At 38.0% G+C, this 22463-nt stretch overlaps 2 protein-coding genes across 2 annotated transcripts in view; one reads left to right on the top strand and one right to left on the bottom strand.

Moving 5' to 3' along the window:
• glra4a (glycine receptor, alpha 4a) overlaps positions 1-18445 on the bottom strand; it is a 52745-nt gene extending 34300 nt beyond the window's left edge. Inside the window, exon 1 of the mRNA XM_072395386.1 lies at positions 18137-18445. Coding sequence (XP_072251487.1) covers positions 18137-18204 — 68 coding nt within the window. The 5' untranslated portion in view covers positions 18205-18445. The remainder of the gene's footprint in view (positions 1-18136) is intronic.
• Positions 1-22463, top strand: part of LOC140317856 (magnesium transporter NIPA2) — a 221549-nt gene that overhangs the window by 86895 nt on the left and 112191 nt on the right. The gene's annotated exons all lie outside the window — the stretch shown is intronic.

The following is a 22463-nucleotide window of genomic DNA, read 5'->3' on the forward strand; positions in this document are numbered from 1 at the left end:
TATAGTAGGAATAAATCACAACACCAGCATGTTAACGGTGCACATCAGCAGTGTTTAGGTGAGACAACTATTGAGCCTCCCATTTATTGAAAACCAAACATTTCTGAGTCAAAGAGAACCACAGGACAGACGCTATTTCAGCAAACAAAGAGGGCATCTCATTGAGATTCACGCAAAAATAGAGGGAGTCTTGGTGTTCAAGCAACAGGGTGAGAGATGAATAGATTCCAGGCTCAGTGTGCCTGTTCGACACGATAAAAAGATGCATCTCTAGCTCCCATATTGGATGGTTAGGAACCTCTGAGCTGAGTGTGTGGCCTAAGACAAACATGATTAAAGTGTGGCCATGCATAACTAATGGGTGTGCATCAGCAGGTACAAAATCATGATAAAAGAACATGTTTTGAACACCAAGCCAGACAAGCAGACATAATAAAATATCCGAACACTTTCTCCTTGACTCCTTGTCTACTTTTTTTTTTACAATCTCACTGTGCCCTCTAAATTTGACGTCATTAAAGCTTTGAAATATCGTCTAGCTTACCTTGAAATGACCATTTCAGCCATTTGACTTTGCTTTGATTGAATGTTACTGCCATCTCAACACAAGTTGCTTGCGACCACCAATGTTTACTCTGCTAGTAAATAAGTAAAGTTCTGACCACTCTGACTACCTTACATGTCCAAATCAACTATGACATTACCATGCATTTTATGTCGTTTAAGTGCCTCGATTGTATGAGACTGTGTCTCCATGTGTGTCTTGAGTGAAAGCGTATGGTAAGAGTTCACCCTTTTGCATTCAAGTAGATAAATGGTATACATAATTTGCATTTACAAAGACAAAATGCCAGAATCCTGGAATAATCCAGTTTAGCAACCCTACATGCATGCAGATAGTGGAGTACCAAAACCAAATCATTATTTGTAACTATTCAGACCTGCAACCAGATGTGAGTTAAAACATAAGCTACACATCAATTTAAATGTCTTTATTTTTACTTGTGCAGTTGGCTGGCAGCCTTATGCAAAAACAACCGGCTAATGATGACCATGTGTCTGACCTTGTGCGTTGGTCCTTCTCCTCAGAGGGAGGTACGTTAGTGGAGTAGGCCGCATGTCAGTGTGATGCAGGATACGTTTGCATTCACTCCACTAAAAATATGTGCAGCCATATGTGACCTGGACCACCTTTGAATGCAATTTGAGTGGCTGGATCTCAATGGGACATCTTGGATCACTGTGATGGAATCATCAAAGATGTATGTTAATAACAGGTGTGAGCTAGATTTTTCCATCTTAAAAAAATCCTTTATAGCATGACTTACATTTACGTACAAATGTTTGCTTAAGTTTTTTTTTTTTTTTTGTAAAATATAATATATACTGTATGACAAACCAACTACAAAAATTAATGAAGCGTCTCTTTGCAACGACTGATAACCGCCCTCTCATTCTGACTCCGTGTCTACACAAAATCCTTAAAAATCATAAATACACAGCTAAAATGCTTTTCTATTGGGTGAACACTTCAAGCCAGATTCACCCACTCACTCATTTACATACTGCTTCTTCACCTATAGTTTTTTTCGGCCTATGTAGTGATTTTTCTCAATCACTTTCACATTTAAAAAGGCATAGAGGACAGTGGATGATTCAGTCTTGCCTAAAAACACTTGTGGACATGTGGATTACGGAAGTCAAGGATTGAACCACCAACCCTCCAATGACAACCACAGATCCTACAAAACGTAAAAAAGTATGTGTCTTCTTTAAAGAAGGTCTTCTGATTGTAACTTTTCTGAAGAAATCTTTGAACACACGAGTTGGCATGGCTAAGTATATCATTCTTTGAGTGCCTGAAAGGCACAAGGTGATAAGTGGGTAAGCGCTGGAGAGGTTGTGCCCAGACTTGTATGCTGCTTTCCTCTCACTCACCTCTATTATGGATACATACAGATACATGCAGTATTCATATCAAGAGACTAGGCAGCCGTATCTACCATTCTCAATGTTGTTGTAAAGAACATATTAATTTTCACAGTGTCATTTCTGCATCACCCAATGCCTCCTGCGTCCTCTAGACAGCCATTACCCCACACACCCTCTTTCTCATTTCTAGCAGGGGGAGTCCATCTGCAGCAGAAAGCCAGTCGCTGCGCTGTGCTCTTGTGATCAGCAACATAAGAAAGAGACTGGATCAAAATGTCCGCATACTTCCTGAACATCTCTAGTGTTTTTGTGCGAAAACAGCTTGAAATGAATAGTGTAATTTTGACCTTGTAGTTTTGGAGAAAGATGGCAAGTAAACGTCTCCCTTTTTTCACAAGAATTAAAAGACATGCTTAATTTGTCCTGAATGGAAATTGTAGGCATCAAGTAGTATACAACAGACATACACAAAGTGGTGTGAGATGATCTCAAATCCAGGTACTGAACTGAAGTAACATAATAAGATGCCAATAAGGGCAAAGATTTGCAATAAATGCACTTAATCTAAATATAGATTAGAGTAAAAAAGATACATAAGGATTAAACACACCTTAAAGTAAATGTAACTTTACCAAACTAAAACGGTATATCCAAAACTGAAATCAAATGTGAGAAAACACAAGTCTGTACAGAAGGTCTAAAAGCAAAGACAAAAAGTCAGAATGTAAGTCTGGATATGCTCCATTTATGACTCACTGTTTAGTAATATTATTTCAAGATGTCTGAAAGTCACCAGCAGGAACCTGATGGGACCAGATGATTCTGGATCTGAATGTCAGGTTGGACTTGAACATATTTTCATATGTTGGGGCTAAATATATAAATACTTCACTTTAAACTTTAGCTGTCAATTAATAAAACTGTAGTTAATGACAGATGACCAACTCTGGTCTAAATTCATTTCAGTAACTGAACTAACATGATTCTGTCCTTTGAGGGGAAGAGGAAGACCTTGGAGGCTGTTGAATCAAGAAAAGGGGAAGGGTTGATCAAAGTCTCAGAATAGGATGTGTGCTTTGTAAGTAATGTCAAGATTTATGCTCTTGTAGTCTGAGTACTTATCACATACTTATCACAAAGTCCACCATACTGGTAATGTGTTTTTATCCTTTTCCATCAATTTGAGTAAGTGGTTTCAAACATGGCATTTCCCACACCCCTGATGTTTCCTCACATTGATCCATTCATAACTAATTATGTGCACATAAGCACATTTGAACCAAAAACATGGCAACGAGAACTGTCTTTTTTTTTTTTTGGATTAACCCACAAAATTGTCAGCAGACTGTGCCTTGCCAATTTATAAGCCTGAAAGGTTAAATAAGTTTATTCAACAACAGGTAAACAGGACAATGATCAAATTGTCTTTGACCAACATACTTACTGATCTTTCCCTGGTGTGCAGAATGTATGTGTTTACATGACATTCAGGTCCGCTGCACCAAAGATGGCAAATATTTACATAAAGCATCCTTATCACTCACAGGCAGAGCTGTTTTTTTTTAATTCATTCACTCCAACCGAGAATATCCTTGGGGATTAGCACTGAACGCTGTTATGTTTTCCATCACAAAACTTTTTCTAAACTTAAGCACACCATATCATTACAGTTTGATACTATACCTCACCTGTCAAGGGCAACTAGTTATTTCACTAACGTGAGAGGAAAAGTCTGTCAGTGATGCAGAGGTCAGGGTAGGAATTTGTGAAAGAACATGATCTGCATTATTTCACACTTGAAGTAGCTTTGCACCCTTTTAAAAGAGTCACCTATGGGCTTCTTACAGCAAAAAGACCACTTATATCCGTCAATACAAAGCTATTTCTACACCCAATAGGCAGACTACTCATGGACATCAAGTGCCTCACAAGGTTTTTTTGCGTACCATAGGTGAAACTGTGAAAAGTGCCATTAAATGTAAATATTTTTTCCTGTATAAGATTTAAGGAGATTGAAAGAATTACTGTCTGATCTTTGAACGCAGTGTGTCGAGGTTTTGTGAATGTGGACCACTCTCATTTGACACTGCTGAAAAGAACAAACCCTCTCTCTAACCCTGTGTTATCTGACAAACACAACTGTAATCCTCCTCAACCACTCTCTCTAACTCATTTACCTGGCAGATTCTGCTCTGCTGCTCATGCGTGACTTTAGCTGTGGTAAAATGGAGGATGTGGAACAATTTGTTGTTTTGGATTTCATTGTCAACTGCAGCCAGCCCTCAGTTTCCCCCATACAAGTGAGCTTGGTGTTGCGATGTGGCATCTCTGAAGGGATCACAGTGTTTACATGAGTCATGCTGGTTTTGTCTAAAGCCCATTGACAAGGTAATGTTGTAGAACAGGGTTTGCTAGCACTGCAACTGTTAATGTAATTTTAAAAAAGTGGGGATGATGTACAAAATTTTAATAAAAACAAAATGCAATGATTTGCAAATCTTATAAATCAAAATTGTATTTACAATATAATGTAGAAAAAATATCCCATGTTGACAGTGACTCTCTTTTATGAGAAATATTTGTTCATCTTGAATGTCTCAAAAGTTGAGATAGGAGAAACAAAAAGTTGTACTGATAAATGGTATTAAATGGTATTAAATAGAAAAAGATGCAGGAATATGTTGAGCGACCACCTAGCTTATCATCTCTCAGTTCAAAAGCCTTCATCTTTGTTGGTATGGGAGTGCATTAGTGCCTATGGAGCTGGTAACTTGCACATCTGGACAGACACAATCAATGCTGAACAGTATATACAGGTTTTAGAGTAACATATGCTCCCATTCAGACAATGTTTTTTTTCAGGGAAGGCCTTGCATAATGTTGAACCACATACTGCACCTATTACAATAGCATGGCCTCATAATAGAAGAGTCTGGGTGCTGAACTGAACTGCCTGCAGTCCCGACCTTTCATCGGCTGAAAACATTGGATGCATAATGAAACGCTGTTAAGCAGCAGAATATATATCAGCACTATATCAGACAAGAATGGGACAACATTCCTCTTCTAAAGGTCCAGCAAACTGGTCTCCTCTGTTGCCAGATGTTATAAGAAGAGGGGATTCTACACAGTTCTAAACATGGACCTGACCAGATCTCCAGTTTGACTCCACTGGTGATTAATTTTATTTTTTTTGGTCCAATTGTGTACTTTTAGTGCTTTCTTTCTGAGAGCACAGTTTTCCATCATCCTGAAAGTTAACTTTCATCACCATCAGCCTTATGGTCAGAAATAATGACATGATGGAGGCTTTCATAATGAACCCCACTTCATGTTCCTAATTGCAGAGAGCATAATGACCCACAGTTGTGAACCTCAGAGCCAAAGTGCTGCTCAAGTCAATAAGTGGCCATTTTATTTTATTCTGCGAGTGCCAGCAAAGAGGAGTGAAGAGGTCCATTTTATTGCATTACCTTACCATCATGTCACATGTTTTGTTTCCTCAATATTGAGGAGGCTTGTACTGTGTGTACAGAGTAAAAGATGCAGAGTCAAAGAAGCACACGTGGTTTGGGGGTAATCGCACTTCTTCTCCTTCACTGACATCTCTGCCAGTCTTCTTTACAGAACTTTGCAACACAGGAGGAAAAGAACCTGTGGAAGTCCAACGGAGCAGTTTTCTCAGATAATATTCGACTTGGACCAAATCAAAGCCTCATTATGCTAAGTTCACACATGGGTTAGACCAACGGTTACCAGGTCTCTGCCAGGTCCCCCTTTGGTACATAAGCCAATTTTGTACAGATGATACAGATGATAAAACTGTGTCTTTTATAACCCTGGTGAGGCTAACAGATGTCGTGCTTTTGCACTAGTTTTCTTTTACAGTTTACATTTTGTCCATTGCTGTTTCTGTTACTTTTGCTTCCAGTGTTTGCTCCTCAATTGATTTGTGTTTAGTTGATAATCCCATCTCAGTTCATTATGTGATTAGCTTTCAAGCAGTTCATCCTTGTTTTTACAAGCTCTCAGCTTGTTCTTGTTTTTGGATTTTGATACATCTTTGGCAGCATAGTTTGCTGCTGGATTTCTTTGGCAGTACTTTGGATTTGTGGCCTTTTCTTTTTCCTGTCTGTAAGTTTGCCTCATGGACTGATTATTTGTGAATAACCTCCTTAACCTCTGCTCCCTTTAATTACCTTGGCCTTTTTGAATTATACCTGGTTTGTGTGTTTGAGTCTTCTATTACATACAACCATCAAAACTGATGGCTGAATGCTCACAAAGCCACCGCCTTCAGAATTCTTCCTGTAGTAAAAAAAAGTAGTAAGTAGTTGGGAAATCTTTTTCCCAAAAAGTAGTGTCACTCTACAGTTGGACTACTTTCAGTATTAATCTGAGAAAAGTTTACATATTGCGACTGTCGTATTGCGTGCTAATCGGGTACATAAATAAAATAATTAGTTGTTTGATAATCTAACTAAGCCACATAAGGAGCACACATTGAAACAAAAGTATTTTTCTTTCACTGAAAATTTGATAAATAAATATTTTATACTTTTTTTAATGTATTCTCATAACTGCATACTCTGTATACTGTTAAAAAGAGAGAAATCATTATTTTCTCTTAGAATAAATAACATTTTTGTCCATTTGTCACAAATAAGCTTAAGTTTAAGGAATTGCCTTAACCATCTTGTATATGCAGTAATTTGATGACACAAATGAACATGGGGGGTGAAAAACACTAATACTACTGACTGAGCTAAAGTAATCAATTCCTTACGAGTAGGGCCAGGCGGTATACTGACTTTTTATCTTGGATAAATATTTTTCTAAGCAAGGTACAAAATCAGGCAATACCCTTAATCTTGACACGGTTTGATTTAATAACTGTAAAGCCATGCATTTATCTTTATCCTCAGTGAACAGCCCAACCCCTGCACTTCTCTGTGTGATCCTAAACAAACTCTGCAGATTTACTTAGAACTTCGTCTCAGTGCTGACAACATTTGCTTTTATTCTTTTTTTGTCCAAAAAAACAACTCAAATGATCAAACTCAAATTTCTAAACTCTCACGAGAAACTTATGCAAAAAGCAAACTTTGCAGGCCTATTCTATGATGCCATTACCCATTATCATAAAAGTAATGGTAGATAATTATAAAATGTGTTAAATGTACTGCCAGTCTGTCTAAAATTCTGCAATATTGTTTTCTTTTTGGGTTTCAAATCAATAAAAGTGTTGGAATAACCTTAAAATGTACAGAAGCTGAGCCAGCCTCACGACATAGTAACCTGTAGTCATCGTTTAATATCTCTGTCATGACAGATGGGGAAGATCTAAAACGATAAGTGAAGGCGTGAATGTGTAATTCTGTTCACCAGACAGAATTTAGCAAGTGAGTGTGCTCTTGAGCGCAGACGTTGTTGTCTGTGGGGATAAGATTTAACTAACACAGCTACACTACAGCCAGTATCTGCCCCTCATGTGAGCCAACTTTTGGTTGTGACGGCAAAATGAGCTTTACCAGCCTGAACGAACAAAAAAATACAAACTCATTATCTTTGGATAGAAAAAAGGCTTTTTATGAGACATTATAATATAATGTAACAGTAACGTGTGATCTTAAGATGATATTTTTATCTTTATTTTATTTTTTTCAAGCATGGCCGCTATTTGCTTCCTTTTAAAATGCATTCACCTGACATCAAATGTCAAGCTATCACTCAAAATTGGTTTTAGGTTTTAAGATATAAAATTGCACCAATGCTTTGTTTGGTACTGTCTCATAAAGACAATGTGGGGAAAAATATTTGTCAAATATAATTGATATTATTAGCAATTTCATCATTAATAATTATAAAAAACAAACACATGCCAAAAAAGTTTTGATGGCTTCTTCCTTGACCACTAGACAGCTTAGCATCAGCCTGCTAAATATCTTTAAAGATTAACCCTGAGCCTATGCACATCGGTTACGCTTCATGATGCATTCATTATTCAGTGGCTGAGGGTTTTGATTTCAGCTTTCAGTGGCAGCAGATCATAAACATATGGGTTAGTGTGAAAAAGGCTAGAAAAGGGACCTATTTCTCAAAAACTACTTTTTAATGCATCAATGATTGCAGCTTTCTAACTGAGGCATTTTTAATGAGAGAAAATATTACAAAAATAAATGGAACATTTCAGGCAGTAAACCAGCTGATTAAAAACAAATTTGATCCTCCAGCATCAGGATCTCACTGACAACTGCTGTTATGATGGTAAAAAAGAGGCTGTCATGTACACATCGTGTGACAGAAACGGGGAAAGGTCATATGTGGTTTGATTGAAATTTGTAGAAAACAGTCACTCCCATCTCTCAGACTGAGGTGTCAGCCCAACACTGAAGGCTCTGGCTGTCTGCTAGAGACCATCAGTAAACTGTCAGCTCAACCATATATCCAATCACAAATCTAATGTCCATTGAGGCAATGGGCAGATCTGTGTCAGGCACTGCTTTCTTCTCAGGGATTAAGATTAGGCTGTGTGGCCACATGTGCGTGCACAAAACTCCCTTTTTAAGTGAAATGTGGCTTTTGACTAAATCAGGAAGGATGTTCGTTTAAGTGAGTGTTGCAGTGACCTTTTTCTGGCAGCACAGATAGTTACTATGCAAAATTAAACTAGTCATGGAAGAAACAAACAAGTCTAGACATCCCTCTGAGAAAGACCAGAATACATAAGTGGTTTTGCAGATTTTTAAGAAGCTACATTTAGATCTTCAGCATATCCTTGGATTTGAAAGTGTAACGGCAAAAAATATCAACTGTTTGTTTATCTTTTGATGAAAATTCTTTGTCCCTGGTTGACCTACTTCATTGATAAGTACACTACGACTGTTGGTAGTTGTGGTGGCTGTGGAGAACAATCTGTTCGAGTCTGATCTCTTGCTTGGCTCTTTTTTGAGTCATTAACTCACGTAAACATCCCATCTGTTCTCCTTTCACGCTTCCTTTTCACCAGCACTCCTTGCTGTTCTTGTCTGTGTGTCAATAGTGTGTTTGAGGATTTCCTGTGTTATCAGAAAGTGTCAGAGAGCCACATAACTGCCACAGTCCACTTCAAGGTGAAATCTCAGATAGTCGGGTGATATTTATGTGTTCCTTTGGTGTGCATAGTAGTCCTTTTTTAAAACAGCAAAAGTGTATCATTAATTTCTGTCATGATTCATTTTAGATAATCTAAAGCGCTTCCAGATATTTGTTCATTTGAATATAACAGCCATTTTCCCACCCAAGTTTTGACGTGCATGTTTTTTGGACATCTCTTGGTGGGTTATGAAATGTTTAAAATTGAGTCTTTGCAAGCTCCTTCTCTCTGTTTACTAGCCTCCAGATATTACTTTGCTGTTGCAGACGTTACAACACCAGCTGGGAGTACCATCAGAATTTAATCAAAAGCTATCACAAAGATTGTGTCCTTGCTCAACAACTGAGTTTTTGAAGTTTGAATTGGCTAAATTGTGTTTACTTTCTTCCACAGTGTTTGCTGTGAAGAACAGCTTCTTTATATTGTTTAACAGGTGTTTCAGGGAGAATTTCCAAAGAAAAACCACTACAGGGTATTTTATAAGTGATCAGAATTTTAAGTTCTTTGTTAATCTTTAGAAAGCCTTTATTTTACAATGACAATTAAAGTTTATTTGAGTCTAAATACATACACTAAACTGCAGTTCTTGATGGGCAACTTTGAGTTGCCATCAAATTGACATTTTTAAGCACACTAACAATTTTCCTAGTGAAAAAGCTCACACTTGCAGACAAATTTTAAGGTGCATTCTTGGTAGGTGTTTGAGAGTGCTGGACTGCCCTACTCTCAAACTTTCCAGTGCATGTAAAATCTAATGCAGATGTATTCATACTTTATAAGAGCTGGCACATCTGCAGGCTTTCTTGAAGAAGGTTCATAAAAAAAAATGGTTTCCTGCCCACACAAAAAGTAAAACACTTTATGGACCTGTTAGAATCTTCAGTCCACACTGAATCTTTTTATTTTCACGGTCTTCCTGACTTCTGGTAGTTTGTTAAATGTATAAACACTGTCGTATTACAAGCAGTGTGATTTTAATGCAGCTTCATAGTCAAGTGTTTAACCTATAATGGAGGTGTGACTTTCTTACTTTTTCGTCCTATGACAACTTTTGCCTCCAAGCAGCTAGTTATCAACGACAGGGTGTCCAATTCCTAATTTTTATATCAATACACAAGATGTAAAAGCAACGGGAAGCCTCCAAGTTTGGAAAAAAAAAAGCCAGTGTTGAAATGTAATCTATCTAAAGAGGGCAGGGGGCGACTCCCCTGGTTGCAAAAAGGAGTCCAGTTCTATATATCCATCCATCCATTTTCTATACTCACTTAATCCAACTGTAGGTTTGAGGGGGACTGGAGCCTATCCATCATTGGGAGAGAGGCAGGGCACACCCTGGAAAGGTTGCCAGTCCATCATAGGGCCAGTTCTGTATAACTTTAGCAAAAATGGCCATGCTTATCCCTTGATGTTGCCTCAGTTTTTCCAAGTGAAATTTTACTTTTTTATACCATCCCATACGGTGGAAAATAGATGATGCAGGACATGATTCAAAGTTTGGCTATCATGTTTCACATCCAGGGCTCACTTTTAATGTCCAGTTTTAAAGAAGCCGGCTGGAAATGACCAAGATGTTGATCTTGAGGTTTCAACACAGGGGTCCATTAACAAGTGAGTGACATTGTGGTCACAATTTTTACAGTTTATTTTGTTATTTCCAGCTGTTATGTCACTTATGTCTTGTGACAAGGTGAAGATGGGACTTTCCATAATCTCTCTCTTCATAAACCATTACTACTACTACTACTACTCACCGAGAATAGTTTGGCGAAAGTCGGCGTCCTTCGGAAGCTATTTCGATAACTCGCGATTGGCGTATATCCATATAACAGCGTGAATGGGGCAGAGATGATGCAGCCTCTAAATAAGGCATTATCTGTCTTTATTTCACCAATACTTTCAGACGAATGAATGAACAAACGCGTACTATTGCTCTGTTAGCTCATAGGTGCTGTTATGTGGCTACTTGCGGCTATAGGAGAGCTAACGGAGGGATTTCTACATTTTTGCCACTGTTCATCTCAAAAGACGTCGTATCATTTATTTAATTAATTCTGCTACAGTTTATAATCATATCATAAGATATGATGACCTCAGGATTAAAAATCAAATGAAGCAGTTATCTGCTGAAAAAAATGCACTTACAGTTATGAGTGGAAGCCTCCACCAGAACTTCTCCTCTCTGATGCACATGAGTGATCAGGCTGGTGAGTGCCCAATTCCATGTGATAAGACGACTTCTCTGATATTTAACATATCTAACTCATGATCTCTCACTGGCTAGAAGCAAGGAGAGTGGCAATCCTTTGGTGAGACTATCATTTCATTGCAATCCAGTACATTTAATTCTAAATTCAGCTATGAACAGACAAATCCTGCAACCAGGAGACATGGACTCATTTGTAGAATTTGTCAGTCCAATGTTGTAATGCCCACATACTGGTGAAGTCTGTATGTGTTTTAGATTTTTTTCTTGAAACAAATACAAACCAATTTCCTATCTGTTCAGCATCCTACTGTGAGCCAAAATGTACAACTTGAGCCAATGATATGACAAGTCATTCTTCTTTAGTTTACCATAAGAATCTAGGTAACCTTACAGACCACAATGAGTCTGTACGGTTAATTAAAAGATAAATAAGGTTTTAAATCTTATCACTCACTTATTAATCAGACATTTTCGCAATTTGAACTAAATTCATCAAACTTTTGTTTGAGGTTCCTGCATGGTTGATGTGAGCATTGCCTAAAAGGCCTTTTTCCACAAATTCAGATGCATAGAAGTTCATGAAACTGTCACAAACTTTAATCATTTGATTCATGCTCTGAGATTAATTCCTTTTTCTTTGTTTTTTTTTTTTGGTTTTGACCTGCATGTGGACACATAAAGAAGCACAGTCTGAAGGCATTTCATCAGACTGTTAGGTAAGGGGTGCGAACAGTATCATATGGTGGAAAAAGTGTGCATCTGGAAATCAAAGTGGTTTAGTTATAGAGCTGCATATATGAATGTCATGTCAGAGACCAAAGCTTGTGTTTCCTCTGACACGATAAATTCACTTTACTTTAAAACTTGTTTTTTGTTTTCAGTTGCTTCTGTTTAAAATAATAGTTTGGTTAGGTTTAGAAATTAAGAATTCATAATTTTGTGCATTAAAATCACCCTTTTTTTGGCCTACAGGGAGATCGTTCATCGTTCAAGTTTTTATCTCGACTTTTTCACATTTTGCTGTGAGACTGGGTTGTTTTCACACCCAGTGTTTTCCCTTTTCATTACATAAAAATAATTGATTTTAGTGATTAAAAATGAAAGTGTTCTAGTATATTGTTACAGTGACACTATATAAGCAGTACAAGAATGCTGAAATTAAAATAACAAATATGGATTGTGGCCACGATTACATTTATATATATCTTCATTTTTTTTCCTACTGTGTAGAGTATCCAGAGTTAAGCCACTCTGGATAATTTGGGTTTGTTCTTGCAGTGTCATTGCAGCACATTCAGAGTACATTTCTTAATGTATGTAGTATATTTACAGAGACTGGAATCTATATTGTTATAGAGGGTTTGCTTTCTAAATAGCATATGGGCATGGCAGAATAAGACCGTAATACAGCATCTGTGTCTACAGCACGGCTTTACCTTACATAGATGTTTTAATTTGGCTCTGCAACTGACTTGGCTGCCATCTCAAAGGTGCTTCAAATATGCTTTTTTCTAAATATGGACACCAGAGATTTTCAGGAGAATGTGTGGACAACTGGGACCAGACATTTTTGTTCAGTTGCTGTGCACACAACACTTCATAGCAGGAGATTTTCTACTAGAGATCTGTTCTCACAGCTGAATATGTGAGGAGGAGGACGCAGGGGAGCGTCTCTCCAGAGGGGGGGACATGTAGGAAAGTACACTGCAGAAACTCTTGAGAAGAAAACATTGGGAAGAGCAGGAATTAGCTGGTTCCATTTGGTCTTAGCTGAAAAATGTAGGGTGTTTTTATTACTGTTAAAAGATTTACTTTTTTTTTCCTACTTTGCATGAATATAACCAAAAGCAGCAACTCCAGAAAACAAAGATAACCCAGCATAATAAATTACATATAAAAAACATACTTGATCATTTGTTTACTGAGGAAGTATCTGAACCTTTGCTGTCGGTATCTGGTGGTCCCATATTTTTGTCACTGACTGAAACTTGATGTAATTGTTGATTCGCCCTGAATTATTAGCTTGATGGATTCCTCTGTAGAGAACACCTTCACTGCTGGGATCTTGTTGGGTTTCCTCACATACACTTGACTTCAGGTCTTTCCACGACATTTTCATGAGATTAAGGTCAGGACTTTGACTTGACCATTCTAAAATATTGATTTGTACCATGTGATATCATTTGTTGTCCCAGTGGGGAAATTTATCTTGGGCTCTGGCGTAATGTTCATCAAGCCACCTCCACAGAACCAGTAAAAGACAAATGGCATATAAAAAAGCTACACAGAAAAAAAAACAATACCAATGTACTGCACACTCTCAGTATTACACACGTCTCTGTTGTACACCAAACACATATTGCACATTAAACACAACACAATTATCTATGACAATAAATGAAGCTACTGCACAAACCCCACAGCCTCAAGGAATATTAACATTTAAATTGATGTTCGAACAATTCAGTTCTTAAAACAGTTGCATCAGGGCCCTCCAAATCAACTGCCTGAGGGTTAGAGCTTATAACGAAGTTAACAGAAAGCTCATATACCAACTGGAGGGACAGATGGACAACACAAGTTATGCTCTCAATAATACAGGCTCTCTTGTCCACTCCATGCACCAGGGGCCAGATGCACAAAACTGTGTTTGCACCAAGGCAGAAATGTGCATATGCAATATTTTCACCGGCCATGTGTATGTATTGTTCTCTTTTGTAAATCACAATCATCATGAAACTTTATGCACCTGCATGAACCTGATTTCTACTCCCATTTTAGCCATGAAAGGAAGCAGCCACTTTCCTAGTTTGTCTTTTACTTATCAAGACCTTGTTTGCACCAAAACTAAACAGGCGTGATAATGAAATCAACAGTAAAAAAAAAAGAAATGCTGTTTCAGTGTTAATAACAAATTTTATTCTGTCCTATCAGTTCTGTAATTGTGAACAGAAAAAATACAGCTGAATTAAAACGGATCAAGCAATCAGCTCTCTTCAGAGCAAATGATCCAACACAGGAGAAAAAAAGAAAAGGTAAAATTATAAGCCCAGTGGCCAATTGTGGTGGAGAACCAGTAGCTCCTGTTCTATCTGGATGCATGTAAAGTCTATACAATATACAGCCTTGCTTGGATATGATCAAGAATCAGACACAGATATACAGATGGATCGTGGTATGCTGATTTCTTAAACAGAAGCTGTTGAGATGGTCTTGTGCTTGAAAATCACATTAATAGCCTCTTTCACATATGCTTTTTGAAGCCAGGACTGATGCGCCTTCGTTGCACATCATGTCATGGGTGAAAGTACAAAGGCGGAATGAGGTGGGGGGGGGCTGAAATTGATCAGCTGATACGCCTCTGAGCGTATCAGCTGAAAAGAGGTTGTAACTCAGGCAAAACTGGCCGCTTCATGTGTGCTTATACACATCAAGCTGGCATCATGGAGCTCGGCACTCAAACCAATGGTGTTGTTGTCACTCAGCTGATCCTGCAATGCCAGTATGATGTGTTTAGGGACACAGTGATGTTGGGCAGAGTCTCCACTGTTAGGTATGTATGTATGTATGAAATACGAGGAGGAACTGCAGCAGGTTAATGAGGATGCCTTTTTAATTGCCTATAAAGTGCAATCAATCTGTGAAAGAGGCTAATCTCTGAATATTTGTCCCCACTAAGAGGTCTTTCACCATCATAATAAAAGACACACAGCTTCACAGTTACTGTAAATAAAGAGATAATATTGATAATAATGTGAAAGTCGCTGTCACATCTCCATGAAATTGTCTGTTCTGTTCTTTAGTAAATTTTGAAGGCTCTGCTTTCCACTTTATATCTGGGGTACATTACAATAAAATTTGCGATTGCATGGTTAGAGTAATGCTTGAGCTGTGCACATTGTCTTCACGCATTCATCGTTTATAAATACCAGATTGTATAGAAGAAGAGGCGTACACAGTTTCTCTATGCGCGCATCATTTATGCATCTGTCCCCTGGAGTCAGCATATGATCTCTGCCATAAACAAGAACACAAAAGTTCCCATGTAGGCCTTTTAGCTGAAGGTGTTGTCTAAATTGGTAGAAATTAAGCAAAATGGGCCTGAACCATGATACTACCCACGTTTCACAGGTGGGGTAAGGTCCTTTTGCTGGAATGAAGTGTTTTTCTCTCTTCAACCATAACTCATCATCAATTTGGTATAACACTTCAATCAAAGTTTCTGGTTTCTCTATGAGCTGTAACAAACTACAAACTTCACACAGGCAGAAATGTTCTTTTTTTAGGGCAGGGGCTTCCTTTTTCTGTCCTGTCCTGCATACCATTGTTGTTCTGTGGTATTCAATGTCAGACTCATGAGCATTAATATTAGCCAATATGAGAGGCGCTTCCAGTTGCTTAGAAATTATAACTTCTTCTTTTGTTGGTAGACTACTTGTGCAGATAAGAGTCTTCACCTGTGCATAATCTGTTTTTTTTTTAACCTTTTCCAGCCTAATGAGCATTAATATAGCTTTCTCTCCAAAGTCGTTGGATATCTGCTTTGTGCTTAACATGATACATTCCCATAAATGCTTGGTAAAGAAGTGTTTGTAGAAAACATTTTACTACAAGATACCTCTTTAAATAAAACTGTCATCCTCTTTCCTGGTTCATTTTCTTCAATAGGGTATAACTTGTAGTCTAATTTCTTTGCTTACTTTTAAGGACGTGTGGAAATCTTGTTTAGGTTACATTAATGCAGAAATACTTGAAACTTCCAAATAGTTCACAAACTTTAGAGTACAGTACTTCTTAATCCATGCCCATGCAAAAATCAATGTATTGTACTTCCACAAGCACTGAGAAATCTCAGTTGAGCCTTGTACAGTAATAAATCAATGAGCTGAAAAAAGCTAATTAAAAAGTCAGAATAAACCAGATACAGGCATCTTTGTCACTTCATGTAAAAAACCGATCAGATACCAAATTTAAACCACTATAAGCAATAGTGGCCAAGGAAAAAAGAACATTTTCCTTAGTTTAGCCTATATCTGTGCACACTGCAGTGACTGAACATCAATGCATACATCAACATTACAACTTTGCTAAATTTTGCAAATTAAGTTTCTTTCCTTTTTTCTCCTGGAGGGATCTTTTACAGAAATAGTCAGATATTCTGCAAGCAAATGAACTGAGAGGCAGAATAGGTCCAGGAAACCAGACAGGTTCAGGCTTTTCTTTTGAGCTGATATTCAAGCTGAAATTGAAGAGCAAAGACTCAGTGCCGTCTCTTTTCTCACACACACACACACACACACACACACACACAAGCACACGCACACAATCCTCTTATCCATCACACTTTGACTTAGATATGATCTGTATTATTTGTTATATCCTTTCCCCGTTTCCCATTTACTCCTTTTGACAACCCTCTAACACTTACATTTTATCCATCCAGTTTTATCACTCCTTTACATATTATTTTGCATCTCCTACAACAGTTTGTCTCTCACATTCACCTCTCTCCATTTCATCTCCTCTTCAAAATCAGAAGCATTTCTCACCATCTACAAGTCCTATCCTTAATTCTAATAATCTCCCTGTTGCCTTCAGCTAAAAATGCATCAACATCTCAATTTCTTGTTTGCATACATCCAAGGTTGCTTGATTCCCTCTATAATTCCCCTAATGTTTGCACTGATTCTGCCTTTCTTTAACACCTGCCCCCCTCCTTCAATCGCTTTATTTTCCTTCTTGCCTCCCTACGTAGTGAGCAGGAAGGCTAGTAGGAGAGCATATAATTTCTCAGTGGAGGGGCTGTCAGTCGACTGCCTCTCCAGGCTAAAAGCTGCTCTCCTCGCCCCTGGGTTCACGGAGTCACAGCTCCGTTCCGCTCCAGGATTATGCAGATCTTAATTCCCTTCCGCTCACACCTGAGGGTGGCAAGGCATGAAATAAGGAAAGTGTTCAGTGCAAATAAAAGTTTTTTGCCACCAAGAGGGGGAGAAGGGGGAGGGTGGGGAGAAGGAGGTCCAGTAGAATGGAAATAAGTGAAGGAGAGGAGCATGTTGCTATTAGATGGTCTGAGTGAAGGAATGAGAGATTAAGTGAGTAATGGGGAGGGTTTTTTTGGAAAAATTCAAAGTAAGAATGAAAACTGAGACAGAGAAGGGGCTGCTTTCTCTGTTACCAGACACACTGAACACACACTTACTGGTGCTTACCGTTTTTTCCTCACAATTTTAAATCAATGCTTGAAATACACGACATTGGCAGAGCCCTATTTCTTACGTGTTCTGATGGTCTGTATAAACTTCTTTTGTGAACAGATTTTTTTTTCTTTTCTTCAAATGAGCTTTAATTATACACGGAGTCTTACAGCTGCATTTTACAGAACTCCACAGGTAGCCCAGTTTGCAACCAGGAGAGGTTCTCTCAGGACACTATAGTATGCCTGCCTTTTTGCGTTTGCATAATGTGATAAAATGTATTATTTATTTTCTTTTTTTTTTGTAAAAATTGGATGACATCTCTCTGCGCATAACTACGTTTTTTAAAGACATTTCACCCGTGTTCGTAAGATTTAGCTATTTTGTGAAATACTACAATTTTTTCATCACCGTCTTAGATATTGGCATGCTTTGTGTGATTAGTTGGAGTATGGTCATCTCGCATTTTCACTTAAAACGTTTCGCGCGCAATAGATGTTCATCTTTAGAGTGACATCAACAGACTGATTTATGTATAATAAAAAAAATCAAAAAGTCGATAGAATAACCGATGTGTCAACTCTAACGGTGGAAAAGTTTCTGTAAAGCAGCCGACAAAAGAAAATAATAACTCACACAAGCAGGATAATGAATGTTCGGGGGACTTACCTGATAAAGCCTCCTTGGAAAAAGCAAAAGGACAAGACATGAAGAATCCTAATGACCTGTGGGAGCATCCTCTGACTCAAAATTCCTTCCCAATCCTGCTGAATAACTTGCCAAAAATAATTAAGGGAATCAGCAAATCCACGGAGCAGATAGTGAGAATCGTCTAAATGAGGAGGGCATCGTCTCTCTCAGTGATCCAGGCTTGTCTTTAGGGAAACTTCTCCCCCTCCCACCAAGTCCAGAGGGCTACACACATCCACACAGCGGCGGTCTGCTTCAGGCGGCTGGACGGCGCTGGTCAGTCTGACAGTGAGGTGGTGCCTGTGTTCAAGGGGAGTGTCGGCTTGCGCGCGCGCATGCATGTAGTTTTGGTTATTACTTCACCTCCCTTGTCTCAATATTTCCCTCCTCTCCAAAACATTTTAAAAGGGTGAAGATTTAAAGGAACAGCATCTTTAATTGTGATGACTGCCTCATTTGTAATTAGCCTTAATTAGAATCGGGGGAGTGACGGTATATGATGAACTAAATCTGGCAAATAAACGCTGGTTGATGCCAAACTGAGACCTTGACTAAAAACCCAGCTTGGAAATTGTGGATGAGGACTGTGTAGAGCCCGTGGATGACTAATAATTAGATTTTAGTTATTTCAGCACGATTTTTTTCTTTACTGTTTATCTTTATGACCTTTATGTCCTCTGAACTGCCTGCCAAACAGTTTTATGTAAGCTGGGGTAGGCTAATAAAAAGGATAGACTGGAGTTACTGGCACCGATTAACTTGCAGAGACGTATCAAACGCATTATTGAAAGGGCATTTATTATCTTTTATCTCATTCGGTTTTTCTTCTCTTTTTTTTCCACAAATTTACACCAGGCAGCTTTTCCAGGAAATAAAACATAAATGACACCAAATGGTTGTAAATGTTCCTCTGTCTCCATGAAGGGTGTTTTCACACCTGTTATGGTTGTTCTGGACTCCAAAGACTTTCTGGAGTCTATGGTCCAGACTTTTTAATTTTTTTGATTTGGACTAAAGTTAATGTTGTGAAAAGACCTTTGGAACACAGTCCAGACCAAACACTGAATTTGTTCTGAGAAAAACAACTTTTGGTCTTGGTTGGATCACTTGCCCAGGGTTTGTTTTGTTTTGGGTGTGGAAATATTTAAAGGACTTTTGAAACCTTGAGATGAACTTGCTGTGAGTTTTTGCAAAGAACAGGAGGAGGAAAAAGGAAACATTCAGGGAGAGACTGGTGGTATGGTCGACTGGCCTTTTTTGCTTAAGAAAGTGAGTGAAATGACCAAGAAGTATTGAAGTTGTAGCCACCGCAGAGCTGCTGAAAGTCTGAAATGCTAATAAAAGAAACTCCACTGCTGCCATCATTACACTCTGGAACACATCCTCTATGAATGAGAATGAGATAATTATGTCCCATATTCCTTGCGGCAACAACAAGTAAAGCGTTTGTGTTTTTATACTTCTATAATAACAGTGATTAATGTGAATGCATTTGCAACATCTTTCACTTTCGTCTTTTTCTCTATTTTTGAACAACTAACACTGATTATCAAATATTTTATAATATATCCTTTTTATACTAATTCCATGGTGAAGCTTCTGTGTTACAACATGATTGGAACACGTTGGCCAAAGTACTTAGTGTGCTTTTTTTTTTGTTTGGAACACTTTTTGGACATCTGTAATTGTACTGCAGCAGACATGCATCACAGGTGTGAGTGCGGTTAGATTCTTGTTTACTTTTCCTAAGTCCTTATGAATTTGCCATCTTTATTCAACCTTGTGACCTCTTTGAACAAGGACAATGAAAAGACCAGTTTTTGACTACTCTGTCATATTCCAGGTTCATAGAATCTTTTGAAATAAACTCCTGCTCACCTTAGAAATCCAGAACTGTAGTTTCCCAAATCCAATGTGGATGGAGATGGTATCCAGAACTGTAGTTTCCCAAAGCCAATGTGGATGGAGATGGTATCGTAATCTCCTTGTTTGTCATTTAATGCAAACATCATTACTGCAAATTCAAATTGTATCCTGAGCATTTCACTTGAAGTTGGTGCTGCTGGGCATTATGTAAAAATTATATTAATATCCTGTTCTGTAATTTTTCTCCATCTGTTCAGATAGATTAATGAAGGCAGAGAACAATTTAAAATAAGAAAAAAAGAGGGTTGTTGTAGTTGCCCTTTAGTTACTAAAGTAAGCTGCAGCTGCAATGTTTTTTTTGTACAGCTTTAAAGTTAAGATGACCACACTGATGAAGCATTTTATTCTCTGACGTTCAACTAATGGATCATTTCCATTCACCTTTAATCACATAATTCTTATACCTGTATTTCCGCAGGAGTCACTGTTTTTCGATTTTGTTGAAAGGTTTCCTGTTGAACTGGCTGATTAACTCTCAAGCTCACCTCCTTTTCACATATTCTTCCATCACCTTCATGCCTTTTTGTTCTGATTTTCTGTTTTTACCTGTTGTCAACCAGAACAAGGGCCAACCAGTTACTTGATGTAGTTAATCAGACTGATTTACTTTTTACTTGTGAAGCCACAAAAGACTTTATGCTTTATTTCTTAAAAATACATTTTATGCCATCTTTCTCTAAAAAATGTTCTGTTCATAATTAAGTTCTTGAAGCTGAATGGCCACATAGGTATTAAACAAATCCAAGTAAATTCTACCTGATGAGGGTTTGGTACAATCAACCATCTGGGATTCCTTTGAAAGGATGTATTTGGAAAACAGCAAGCACATTCTGAAACGATTAGATGAAACATCTGTTTCTCAATGGCAGCATACTGCAATATACTAAATAAACTGTAGAATCTGTCCCTCTCCAGGTATGATATAACTGATATTGTACAGATCTACTCTATCTCTTTTTGAGTGACCACAGATGCAACTTTCTAAATGATCAAGCTGCATTACTCCCTTTTAATTACCTATCAGTTTTCTACAAGAACACCATATGTTTATTATAGTGCTGAGAGACACATATAAATTTTGCCCAGGGATCTTGGTAAACACACCCTGAACACCTCACCAAGAAGACGTCAGCAGATACCAGAACCCCCTCAGCTGGCTCCATTCATTGCAGAGGAGCAGGAGCTGTGCTTTGAGTTGGTTACAACTAAGCTTCTTTTGTTGTTTGCAACCAAATTGGCATACAAATTTCATTAGATAAATTACTGTGGTGATGTTAATAAATTCTCGATAACAAAATAAATAATCAACACTTTGTTGTTACTCCCATCTGTGACAGTTCATTAGAGTTTGTTCACGTGCATCACTGATAAACTATGACTTTGTCTTCCCCACCACAAAATACATCTCCTGGGTACAGCTTCTTAGTTTATAGATCAGTGTATGTTCACTTTAAGAACCTATCAACGTCACTATAAATTAAATACACTTTGGCAGTAGCCCAATATAACACTTCACAAACAGACTTTGACCATGAAAACATCAGATTAACTGTTTAGTTTTTAAATTCATATGCTGTCCTTGTTGCCCTTTCACTTAAACTAAAGAATTTAAGACGTATTTTATTTATCTCTTCTTGCGAATAACCAAAACACCTCAAAAGTGCTTCAATCTGATAGAATAATAGGTTTTCACCTGTTTTTATGCCTGTCATTTGAAAGTTTGGTTATGTGCTTATTTTCATCACTGCAATGGAGATAAAGGAATAAAAATAAAAATTGCGTACTTCAGTACTGATGCAACCGTTCACTTCTGTATTGCTGTCAAGTATTGTTTTTGTATTTTTTGTTTGTTCGTTTTTTGCTTTTTGCTTTTATTTCTCATGGCTGCAGAGCTCTTCGAGACTAGCTCAGTTATGTTTCAAGCATGTGAGGATGAGGAAAGTGGAGATGGGGTATATAGTTTTAGAGGTGATTGCAAAGAGGGACATCTAAAAAAACTGCTGTTGCTGGTCTCTTGACATGAGTTATGACATGTGAGGCCAGAGAGTGCCTTGCCTACTACATACCACTGTCACCCACAAGGTTTTCATGAAGGACAGCACTGCTCACAATGTTAACATGACCATCACACCCTTGTCAGACATGAGCCCCTTTCCAATAAATTGAGGGAAACCAAACATGTAGGTTTCATTTCTGGAGGTGCACATTGATCATGTTGCTGTAAATACAGAAACTGCACCTTACTCAGCCTTACTGAACCTTGTAGCATTTATATTTTAACCTCCACAAATCAAATGTCTGAACAACAAGCAGTCGCACAAATATCAGAGATCCTCAAGAAGGGAGAGGACAGTCCAAACTTTCCCTGTCCTTGGCTTTC

Source organism: Leuresthes tenuis, unplaced genomic scaffold (genome assembly GCF_036924035.1).
Source record: "Leuresthes tenuis unplaced genomic scaffold, fLeuTen1.0.hap1 SCAF_11, whole genome shotgun sequence".
Classification (NCBI taxonomy): domain Eukaryota; kingdom Metazoa; phylum Chordata; class Actinopteri; order Atheriniformes; family Atherinopsidae; genus Leuresthes; species Leuresthes tenuis.